The following is a 13,202-nucleotide window of genomic DNA, read 5'->3' as shown; positions in this document are numbered from 1 at the left end:
GAAGTTAATTTTAGAACACTGAAACAAAACTTTGCCTTTTCATGTTCTAAGAGTCGAGAAAAGGACGAAAGATGACTCTAGTCACTTTCGGAGTTAACAAGCTCGAAAGGACAAGTGATCGATGATCTTTTCAAATTTAAAGAGTTAGCAAAGATAAAAAATGACTACTCAGGGTACTCTAGGCATGAAGGACTACCAGGTAAACATGGACTGTAAAATACCTCCCGGCAAACCAAGAAGTATGGGCAGGCAATATCCTCGAATGTTGTGTTCAGTGTATCATGCTTAAAAGGCAGAAGACTCAGCTTCCTATAGATAAAGGATTGCAACCTAGTGGGGTCTCCCTTTATATACACGATGGTATGGAGAGCACAATTCTGTACTAGCGCTGTCTAGTGCCGAAGCGAACAAAAAATGCTAGGTTTAAAGACGTCAAAGAAAGTCTCTAGCATAGGCCTCTAAATGTAAGCGTTAAGATTCAATGATTCCTTAGGTTAATTCAATAAATTTTAATGGTTGACCTTGAAATAGGTTCCAATTACAAGGCCCTACCATTTTCATCTGACAAAACTCCTACATGCAGCTATATGAGAAAAGAGATCTTTGTCTTCGATGAAAGTCAACACTAATTGAGAGATAGGGAACACAAAATCAATGCAACAATCAAAGAATGAAATATTTCACTAATATATGTCCTAAATGCACTTAATCTTCCCTTTAACAACAAAATAAGTTCCATTTCATTTCCATGCCTATGATGATGCAATTCTAGCTTCTCAATAACGCTACTAATGCAATATTTTCGCTTAAGTAAACTAGAATGATGTTCTTCTTTTCATAAAATGAAAAATGAATCTTTCACATAAATCACTTTAATGAAAATTTTCATAATTCCGAACAAATAAGCATCAATCAAATCTAAAGCATGATAAATGAAACTAGAAGCTACTTCTTTCTTGAATCGAACAAACCAAACACATAAGTGCTTCAATCGACAAACTAAGCAATGTAATCTATACTCGGAACAAGAAAAGAGGCACTTGAAATAAGATAACAAACGAGACTCTTTCACTCATTTGATTGAAAATGAAGCAATGAAGATGTTGCGACTGAAAGATGGATTAAATGAAGCATCAAATCAGCAACTTGACACAATGAGTAAACAAACAAATGAATGGTAATTAACCTAGATGCCCTAGGATCATAGAAACCATCCAAAAAAACTCAACAAAAGTCAAGCAATGAAACTTCAAGCTAATCAATCAATCAAAACTAGCAAACAAAGCATCCTAGTCACTTCTAGGAGGAAAAAGAGAGTTTGAGGGTCAAGACACACTGGCACTGAAATGGGATAAATTCTGATTTTTTCTTAACTCAGAGACTGGAGCGACTACCTAACTGACAACTAGCGTTGATAGGCACGACTGACCAGTACTTCAACTAGTGTTGATGGCTTGATCGGTGCAACTACCTAAATGAAAACTAGCATTAATTGAGGGATTCAAAGAAAAATAAAAAAGAACTTCACACAGAGCTAGACTTAACACATCAGAGGGTGGGCTAAACCAAGAAAGCACACAAACCAAGCTAAATGAAGCTTGCTAGTCACGGAGAACACAACTTAAACAAGCTACAAGGTAGAAATAAAGAGAGCAAGACACACTAGTCGAGATCTGGGGTGAACCCTAATCTTCACCTATAGGCATCGGCGTGACTGCCTAAGTGACAACAAGTGCCAGAAGGGGGTCGACGTGACTTTTTCTTAGCATATCACATTGATCGACGTGATTGTGAGCGAAATAAGCGCATTGAGCGAGGATGCAAAGAAAAAAATAAAAATTTTCAAAAGTTGGGACCAGACTTACTACTATGAATTTTAAACCGAGAGTAGTATGCAAAGAAAAGCAGACAGACCTAAAGGGAAATGGTGAAACTAGAAAAGTTCACACAAAACCATGAAATTCCAAGAAAACAAACAGAAGGATTGGTTCCTCGGTGGAGTTGCCAATTTGTGGTGAAGTAAAATTATGAGTGCGGAAACAAACAATTCCTCTAGCCCGATAATGGGTCTAGCCACAACCGATACATTCTATGGAATATTTCCTTAGGTTATAACCAATTAAGAGGGCCTACTTCTTAGTAATCTTATCCAGTTTGGTGATGGCTTTGCTTGCTTTCTCCAGCTATTTCCTGTTTCCTTCTTCAAATTCCTACAACAAGTAAACAACAACCATGATAATAGAAAAATTGTAATTCAACCTACTTAACAAGTCAAGAAACATTAAGCCATAAACATGTGAGATGACACATTATGTAGGAAATCAATCGATAGTTGCATATATTTCGAATCAAGAAGAGATTACAACCATTGTCTTGACGTTGCTATTCTCCTCTGACAAAACCAAGTTCCCACACACTTCTGCTAGCATTCCATGGTGGCCTCAACAATGATAGTTTTAAGGCTCTTCCCTTTAGTCTTCACACTAAACCAAACTCACACTTCTCCCTCACACACAACTAGAGAGCTACAACTATGGATAGCTTGTTGTTCACTCCAAACTTAATAAGCACTCGCACACCAACATTAACACTTCAACACTTCAACACTAGCTTGTGCTTGGGAGAAAGGGAGGTTACTATAGCATGAACGGATTGAAGATTATTCCTCTTCTCATGGGAGAAGGTCTTATCTCTTGAGGCAGTTTCATCCTTATAAGGGAAAGGAGCCCAAACTGACATCCTCGACTCCATCTGGCTCAACTATTTATTAGATTTCCTTACAAAGCTTCTAGAGTTGGAAGCTCCAGCTTGTTTTTTAAAAACTTTCCAAAAGAGGATCGGTGCGACTGAAACAAATCTCAGTCACTCTAGTTGGCACTAGGGACAGTGTTAATCCCTGCATGTCAGCGCGAGGAGGACAAGGGTCATCAGCACTAGTCTTGTAAACTGCGAGAAACATAAGATTTTGGGGAAATGGTGCAAAAGGAATTTTTCTGCTCATGGAGAGGGACACAATGGGAGTTTCTTCATGAAGGGAAAGCATGTAGGGTTCATTGTAAAGGTCCTCCAGGATCAAGGAATGGGGAGTACAGGGATAGTGACAAAATGTTCTGTAACAGCTAGCCGTAGTCATTTTGAGGAGATTTCAAGACAAGTTTGGGGTTGTAACAATAGTTATAGACAGCCGTAATAGTCGGTTGAAAATTGTAGAAATGTGCATAGAGGCCGAGGTCAATAAGGGAAGAAATATTCTGAGGAACAAGATATGTTTACCCTTTTTGAATTGATGTGTTGCTAGTGGATAGAGTCTAGGTTGGACAAAGATTGGTTGGGAATCTTGTGGATGTTAGAAGGGAAACAAGTAGATGTCCAAAGAGGTCTTAAGTGCAGAATTAAGAAGGACATTAGGTCTTCTGGGAGAGGGAAAATTGTGTGATGCTCAAGGACTGACCTTTGAAGCATAAAAAAAGGAAGTCTCAAACCAAAGTTTTCTTAAGAGAAGGACATATTACATTGATAGAGGGACGCCCTCCATGCCCTAAGTTTTCCTCATTAGAGCAGCACACGAAGGAAATAGAGTGAAGAAGTCCCTAAGAGTTGAAGAGAAGTTATGGGCAGAAGGATTTGTGAACAACTCAAAAGAAGACCCTATGTGTTAATTCATTAATGAACTAATGATCAACTAGAGGGCATTTTGGAGAGTCAGTTCAATTACCTAAAGGAGTATAATCCATTTTTAGAGGTGACGCTAGAGATTAGGAGCAGAAGGACCAGCATATGTATTCAGGATATCACTAAGCGGAGTTGTGAGGCGTGTTACATCAACTATTTAGTCAGTTGTATCTTGTTCAAGGTAGATTGGTTGTCATAATTGTTGAAACCAAACCCTAAATTTGTATTCTTGTATTAGTGATTATATGAGGACCATGATCCCTAGTACGAGAGCCCTAGAATGATGTATTATAGATTGATAATATAACAAAGTTGGGCTATTGAAAAATTGTAAAATGTTGTGTATTTGTGCACATGTTGGTTTATTGTTATTTATATTCCATTTTGCAAAGTAGTTTGTTGTGGCATTTGATTTTGTAGTTTCATAGATTCTAAGAACCTAACCTAGATTCTCTAGTTTCATGGGAAGACAACATCCGCCACATGAGGCTAAATTTTTTTAGCAAGATTGTTGTATAATTCTTCGAACGTCAAGACCCCTTGAGCATAATCTTCCTAAATATGAGCTTTTAGCCATTAATTTCCTTCATGATAACTTTGATATCATCTTACTCAAAGTTGATAAATGCAATGCTACGCTTCCCATGAACACATGTGATTATGAGTCCAAAATATTTGACCTATTATCTTCCCCATCTTATAGGCCTCTCCCCAAGAACCCCATCAACACCATTAATAATTTGATCACCAAACTATCAAATCCTCCTCTTTATATTCCAACACCCAAAAACGATTAATGCCCCACACTCTGCAGACCCCTAAGATCTATGGTAAACCCAAAATCCATAAAAATGATATCCCCTTTCATACAATAAACAAATTTATTAATGATCCTACTCATGCACTTTCTCATTTCTTAGCCTCCAAACTCTAACTCTTTATAGGAAATTCCTCCTCCTTTATCAAAGACTCCAATGATTTTATCCTAAAACCCCATCACTTTGTTCTTGATCTGAATGACATTATGGTTATCTTTGATGTCGTTTCTTTATTCACTAAAATTCATGTCCATGGGGCTCATAGCACCATTTCCAATATTGTAGACTTAGAAACTTTTAATCTCAACAACATTTGCTTCTCCTTTTTCTTTTTTTTTTTATATTTAAAGGTAACTTATATGAACAAAATGAAGGCACAATTAAGGGTTCCTCATTTTCCCTTGTTATAGCTAACATCTTCATGGAAAAATTTGAAGAATTAGATATTAAAAGTTCTTCCTTTAAACCCAAGTGTCAGTACTGTTATGTTGAAGACACTTTTGTCATTTGGCCTCATAGCCTTCCTTCCCTTAGTTCCTTCCTAAACCATCTCAACATCATTTCTCCCCACATCTAATTTACCATGGAAATATAGAATGACAATTCCCTTCCCTTCCATGACATCTTTATCTCCCATCAACTTCATGGTACCCTTACACACCAAGTTTATCGAAAAAAGACCCATATTGACAAATACCTTCATACCCATTATCGTCAAAATCCTGAGCAAAAATACACTGTTCTACAAACCCTATTCATTAGAGCACGATGAATATCTATGCCCCAATTCATTGCTCAAGAAAAATCCCAATTATCTAAAGCCTTGAGAACTAGTGTTTACTCCTCGCAAATTCGTAGAGACTTTAAGCTAAACTGTAATTCTCAACTCAAATCCTCAATCTCTTTGTCCCCCCACCCTTTCCCATAACTTGCATCTCTTTGCCCTACATACATGGTACCAATGTTTGTATATCCAAAATTCTTTCTAAAAAGAATATTTAAACTTTCTTTAAACCATATAAAACCCTCAAGCACCTCTTAAAACTTATTAAAGATAGAACATATCCGATGCTTGGCTCAGGTATTTATCAAATATCTTGCTCTTGTGGAAAATCCTATATTGTCTAAATAAATAGATCCTTCCAAACTTGCCTCAAAGAATATGTTGTTGACACCAATCATAATCGCTTTACCAAATCAACCATCAAGGAACATTCACATAAATCTAACTACCTAATTTGCTTCGGTGATACTAAAATATTTACTTTAGAACCCTCCTATTCCACTTGAATTGTCTGAGAAGTTGTTGATATTAAAATCCACCCAAATAATTTCAATCGTGAAGATGGCTACAAATTCAGTCATTCTTGGAAACCTATGATTCGCCACTTTTTTGTATCCTCCTCCTTCACCCTTTCATCTCTTATTCTATTTATTTCCCCTATTCCCTTAAGAAAAAACATCTCTCTTCATTTGTTCTTTAATTATATATCCATTCTTTCATTTTATCCTGAGGTCTTTTTAATATTTTTAAATTTAATTTATATCATTATTTATAATTAATTAATTAGTCTTAAATTCTACCTGAATGGATTTCTATGCTAATCTTTTGTATTCCCGCTCTCTCTCATTATCTTTCTTCCAATTCTTTGTCCCTTAGTTTGCTACTTAATTTTTTATTATTTTGTTTAGCTTTCATCCTTGAGTTATTTTCAGCACTTTTATTTTAACTCATTCCCATTTTCTTAAATTGTTAATCTTTTTCTGCCTTTAATTTATTTAATATTTTATTAATTTTGATTAAAATCCCCATGGCTCTTTGTCCCTATCTATTCATTCTCATTCGCAACACTCCTTTATTATCTTTTGTTTAATTTTTTTTATGCTGGATGATAAGTGAGATATCCATCCTAACCTTTAAACCCTCAATCTAAAAATTATTTTCTTTTATTATACTTATTTTTCATTCTCATTCGCAACACTCCTTTATTATCTTTTGTTTAATTTTTTTTATGCTGGATGATAAGTGAGATATCCATCCTAACCTTTAAACCCTCAATCTAAAAATTATTTTCTTTTATTATACTTATTTTTATTACAACATAACTAAATTGTTTAGTATCTTTTCTGCTTAAATTATCTAATTATCTATAAAATTAAATTGCTAAAAAATAAAATATTGTAATATTTTACTATTATTTATATTCTATTTCCTGCAAATTTTACAATATTAAAAATTTATATATTTTTTATTTTAACATTTTTTAAATGAACCTGACCTAATCAATAACACATCTACACAACCTTTGAGTTTAATAGAATCTAACCCTTACAAATAATTAAAAATAATCAAATCAACATAAATTACATAATAATATATTTCGATAACCTCATAATCATTCATATTTAAAGAATAATCAGTATTCTTTTATGGATAAAGAGTTGGAAATATCAATAAATGTATTCGATTGGGCGTTCCCTTTGACTGTGTAAGTAGCAATAGCAATATCGTTTTCTACAATCATAAAATAAGGTTTTGGTAAAAGAAAAAGGTCAAAGAAGCAAAGTAGTACTTATGGAGGCAAATTGTGCCCTACAGTTTCCCTGGACTTTGGAGCAGCCTTTTACATTATAATTTTCTAGATTCAGTTTTCAGGGATACATACATTATAATTTATAATTTATAATATAATTATAAATAGATATATTTTATTGGGCAATCCCTTTGACTTTGTAGGTTAATATCGTTTTCTACGTTCATAAAATAGGATTTTTTTAAAAAAGAAAGATAAAAGAAGCCGAGTAGTATATCATTTGTATAAGAGTTTCCCTTATACTTCGGATCTAGATTCAGTTTTCAGAGATAGATACATTATAATTTATAATAATTATCGACATTAGTAAATACTATAACATTTGGAAATAGGACACAGGGTGTTATGCAACTAATACAAAAGATCGATGGACACGGTTGCCATGATGAATTTTCAGTTGGGATATGTTTACGTTAATGGTAGATTTTAAAAATATTTTAGAATTTGATAGCGGAGAAGTTAATTGTTTCGCCTCTCATAACGAGATTGTGAGGTATTTGAGAACTTTGCAATTAAGGTTGATTCAGTCAGTTATTATATTTACCAAATTCATGTTGGATACATGTTATATTTTTTTTTGGGTTATATTCTTCCTTATTGCTTGTACTCATTCACAGTGAACACCCATGGAAAGCCCAAAACCAAGGTTGATTCATTCATTGGGAGGTATTTGAGAACTTCGCAATCAACGTTGATTCAGTCACTTATTCATATTTACTAAATTCATGTTGGGTATATGTTATATTCTTTTTTGTTGTACATTGCCTCTAGTATAATGGGGATCACAGTGTGGAGCAGCATTGAAGGAAAAAAAAATCATGCACACTCAAGGATGGGGGCGGACCCAAATATGGTGGGGGTACCTACTCATCGTTTTGTGCATGAGATTTGCACATAGTTTTGGGCATGATGGTTTTTTGTTTATGGTATTTTGTAGATCTGGTCAAGAGAACTATGGTTATTTTTTAATTTCGAGTTAATGGATTAAGGGTTTATGTATATTTCAAATTTTTTTTTTATAAGGTGTTGAGGGGATCCTCTTTCATTAACTAAGTAATATAACGTCCTCCCTCTTTCCTTAACTAAAGGCCTCGCTAGCTTATAGAGAGCCAATTAGTTCAGAATAGGTCCACGCAGGCTAGCATAAGACATGACGCATGTTTTTGTAGTTTATTCACATAGATTCGTTTTTTGCTACTAAAGGATTTTTAGGGCAGTATGCCCTAATATAAAAAGATAACCCTGTGGACGCATGTTTCTATTCCCAAGGAGGGTGGATAAATAAATTTTGATGACTACTTTTATAAATATGTATTTGTTTATAAGAGAAGGATTTTAAATAAATATTTTTTGAAATTAAAAATAGTTTTAGATTTAAGTTTCGAAAAAGGGAAAATTACGAGAAATATGAGAACCCGGAATTTATCTTCGTATTTAAAACGAGTCAAGAAGAAAATTCGTAGAAAGCATCATTGTTAGTGAAAGCATCGATGAATGGTGCGCATTGTTCTACTGGAATTTGATTAAAAAAAATCAATGAAGAGGAATCAAAATTTTGCTCTCTTTCATAGGTTTAATTTATATTTACGTAATAACTTGAGAGATGGCAGTGTCGCTTCAAAGGTACCCAATCGTAAATGAACCAGAAATAATTTTTATGATCCCAAGTGATATTAGTTTACATGGAAACCAATTTAGAATTCCCGCGATTTCATGTTACTTTTATAGAATAAAATGTAAACGAATTTTAAAAGAAAGATGTCATCCCACGTTTTCAAGCCATGAGCTTTGCGCAGTGTCTTCCTTCATTTCAACTCCACTGAGCAGAGAATGGAATGTCATGATATGTGCGGAGCGACATACAGATCATATTCTTCCCCATTGCTTGGACTCATTCACAGAGAACACCCATGGAAAGCCCAAAACCCCACGTGGCTATCTTTCCCTCTGCGGGTATGGGCCATCTCATTCTGTCGCTGAACTCACCAAACGCTTCTCCAGCAGCCATGGACTCTCCATCACCTTCATCACCAGAAAATGGCTGTTGTCGCCTGGTCTCATGGCTGCTTATGCGGAGTCCATGGCGTCCTCAGGTCTCGACATCAACATCATCCAGCTGCTGGAGGAAGAGATCGAAAGCGCTCAATGTTTGAAAATGGAAACTTACATATCAAAACTTTTCGAGAAATCGAAAGGATCAGTAAAAAATGCTCTCGCATCCCTCGTCGACTCTGCCTCTCCCCTCTCTGCTTTCGTCACTGATGTTTTCTGCTCCACTATGTTCGATGTGGCCGCCGAGCTCTGTATACCCACATACTTATTCTTCACTTCCACTGCTTCTATGCTTTTAGTGACGTTATCTCTTCCTAACCTTGTCTCGGAGATCCCAATTTCGTTTAAGGATGTAGATTTTCCAATAGTGGTACTGGGCACTCCGCCGATCCCTGGCAGTGATATGCCAACTCCCTTTCAGGACAGGTCGGATGAAGGCTTTTATTGGATCCACCACCATTGCTCACGTCTGTGCGCTTTGGTAAACACGTTCGAGGAACTAGAGCATGAAGCGATCAAATCTCTTGTGGAAGGAAAGATATCTAATCCGAGGGAGATTGGTCGAATGCCCCACATTTATCCAGTTGGGCCGCTCATGCCATCATCGCCCCTTCAACAAAACGACAAACTTGTGGAAAACGGACGGGCGGATTGCCTGAAGTGTTTACACAAGAAGCCGCCTTCGTTGGTTCTCTTCGTTTCCTTCGGAAGCGGAGCCGCTCTACGCAGGGCTCAGGTCACCAAACTCCCATGGCAAGTCAACATCGCTTCCTGTGGGTGCTCCGCAGTCCGTCCAGCAGCTTTCTGTCCATCGAGAAAACAGAGCTTTCCCAAACTGTTACCCGAGGGATTCGAGAGTCGAACCCGAGACCAAGGACTTGTTGTTGCTTCATGGGCGCCTCAGGTTCCTGTTCTCTCCCACCCATCCACCGGCGGTTTCCTTTCTCACTGTGGCTGGAATTCTGCGCTGGAGGGCATCTCACATGGAGTGCCGATGATCAGTTGGCCTCTTTTTGCGGAACAGAGAATGAACAGCCTTCTACTGGTTAAAGAGTTTAAGGTGGCAATCGCAGCAAAGATGGAAGAATGAATTCATAAAAAGAGGAGAAGTGGAGAGAGCAGTTAGAGAATTGATGGAAGAAGAAAGTGGGATGAGGGTAATGACGACAGTGAGAGAATTGAAGGAGAAGGCCGTGAATGAATTCAAAAAATGGTGCAGTTTTACTTATTTTTCTGGTCACATGCATTATGTGATTTTTTATTATTATTTTTTCTTAATTTCCTTTATTTTCATAAATAAATTGCCAAAATGTCATTTATCATTTCCAAAGCCTTTGTCATTGTCTTTGCCATTTTCGTTTAGTTATAATCATCTAAATGCTAGGATTTCTTTTCCCACCATTCAACTTGGAATATGTATCCCATGACCTTGGTCTTATATTTTTTTTACATGAATTTTTACCAAGGCTATTACAGAACCCTCCCCTTTAGGGGAACACCCTCCTCGGTGTTAAATGACACCTACAACCACCAAGACCATTGAAATGAAAAGCACACAATGACCAGTGTTGAAACCTCAAAAGCATACCATTTATTGGAGATTTATAACATCGTTGATTATGGTATTTACAATAACCACATACACTTGTACACATTTGTTTCAATCAACTAATAATCATATTGTCTATGGACCTTTATAAATCTTGCTCGATACAGTGTTTACAATAATATACACATGCACATTTGCTCAACCAACAAATAAAAGGATACGATGTCAGCATATGCAACAAGGGAATCTAGAGGCTTACACCTCTACCCTCAAAAGTAGTACCAAAGTCAAAGTTGCATCCCATGTCCAACGCTACAATCTTACACCACTTGTCATCTCTGTCAATAATTACCGACTCATTGTTCAATGGCACACTCCCAATGTGCATCTAATTCCATCTTATAATGTTAATTGACCAAAACAAATCCATCCGTGACCTTTTCTTCTCTGCTACACAGTCCCTCGAGCAATTCGGTCACCCCTTCTGTGCAATCACTCACCTTCCAAGTTTCCCAACATCCCCTATCGTAGGTGATCCATCTCTTGGCAAGGTTTCCTCACATCAAAATTTCAAACAACGAAAGCATATCTCTGCCTCAAAATCATCCTACCAGTGATAGCATGCTCATGGAAATCAGTGGACACTACTGAGAACCAGTGTCCCACAATGGCTCTACTAAGGCTTTCTTCTCAGTTTGGGTTGGGTGTCCACTCAGTGTGACGAGTGAACAAGGTTCTCATTTCCTAAGTCAAGCTAGGCTATAGCTACCTTGATTTACTTCTTGCATCTTCTTCCGAGCTGTAGTTAGTTGGCATATTATAATATATAAAGAAGCTATGACACCTAAAGTGCTTTACCAACATATGGTTTCCTGTTCCAATTCGTTTTGTTGTTGCTGCTAATTCTTGTAGTTAGTTTCAACCACCCAACCTGGAAATTTCTATGCTTTCCTGTACCAAGCACATAATTTCTATTAAATTCAAAATGAATTGAAATAAATTTAAATCATACCTCATTGGTGGTCCGTCAATAAGGTACACTTGCATTTAAGTTTGACTTGTTATTGTCATAACAAGTCAAACTAGTTGTTTGATCAAATCATCATGTATAAACACATCACTTTAGTTAGCTCAAAACACAACCATCATAGGCCAAAATCAAGAATCACATACAATCATGATATACCAGAATCATAGATCACATGTAATCATTATAAATCAAAATCACAAATCATATGTATAATAAAACTAAAATAAAATACTAATACTTATCCTTTAATCGGTCCTTACTATTGCCTTTTTTCTTTCTGTACACACACCGGATCAGTTGCCACACCCAGCAAGCACCCAATGCCTTCCCTTCTCTTCAATCACGTGCACATACACACAGTGTACATCACAACATGTACATTCACACACAATGTACAAGACCACACAATACATACACCTACACCTTGCACACAACATAACACATACACCTACACATAATGTACGATACCACACAATACATACACCTACACCTAATGTACAACACAACACATACATTTATACTTGATGTACAACAACACAGAATACATATACCTACACCTGGCATACAACACAACACAATACATATACTACACAGAGTACAACACAATGAATATACATGTCACGATACCACATCTACACAATGCACATACATACTACTGCATGCCCACAATACAACATGTACGACATGCACACAATACCACATGTACACCTGTACCATATGTATGACATGTACACAACACCACCTGCACATGTGTGCACAACATCAAATGTACACCGCACCACCAGCACAACGTGTACACAACGCCACATGTACACCGCACGACCTATACAATGTGTACACAATACCACATGTACACAACACCACATGCATGACATCTACACGACACCACATGTACATAGCGCTAAATTCATGACATGTACACAACACCACCTGCACACAGAACCACATCAGAACCACATGTAAACAGCACCACATGCACACAACATCACATGTACAATCATGCACACAACACCATATGTACATAGCACCACATATACAACATGCACACAACACCACAGGTATGATCATTGAATATATAATATGCACAACATATACACAACCTCAGTCACCAGGTTCGGCAAACTTGAACGAATAAATTTGAAATTTGTTGAACTTCAACCGAATTCAAATTTATTTGTTCAAGTTCGCCGAAAAAGATTCCAAACTCGAATAAAATTCCGAACACGAACAAAATGTCGAAATCTAATAAAAAAAACGCCATTAAATTTGTTTAGGTTCATTTAGGTTCATTTTTTCTCCATTTAAAAAAAAATGAATTTTATGCAGGTCTTTTCGCTGTTTAAAAATTAAAAAAAAATAAGTTTCGATGTTTGCAAGCCTGTGGGTTTGGTTTTGTTCCAACTTGTGGCCCATGGGTCTATTTTGTTTTATAAACAAAATCGTGACCATAAAACACAATGACCATAAAAGTAAAAACAAAACCGTGA

The 13,202-nt window shown here is 36.4% G+C and overlaps 1 protein-coding gene across 1 annotated transcript; it reads left to right on the top strand.

The window, feature by feature from the left end:
* Positions 1–8,924: 8,924 nt before the first annotated feature.
* Positions 8,925–10,226, top strand: LOC149158420 (UDP-glycosyltransferase 72B1-like). The gene has a single exon (XM_089433977.1). The coding sequence runs from the start codon at positions 8,925–8,927 to the stop codon at positions 10,224–10,226; it is 1,302 nt and encodes a 433-aa protein (XP_089290103.1).
* The last annotated feature ends 2,976 nt before the right edge of the window (positions 10,227–13,202 follow it).

Source organism: Pinus tabuliformis, chromosome 5_2 (genome assembly GCF_031772625.1).
Source record: "Pinus tabuliformis cultivar Carrire ecotype Pingquan chromosome 5_2, CPIR1, whole genome shotgun sequence".
NCBI classification, from domain to species: Eukaryota; Viridiplantae; Streptophyta; class Pinopsida; order Pinales; family Pinaceae; genus Pinus; species Pinus tabuliformis.
The sequence above is the reverse complement of the archived record's forward strand: the minus strand, read 5'-3'. Positions and strand labels throughout refer to the sequence as shown.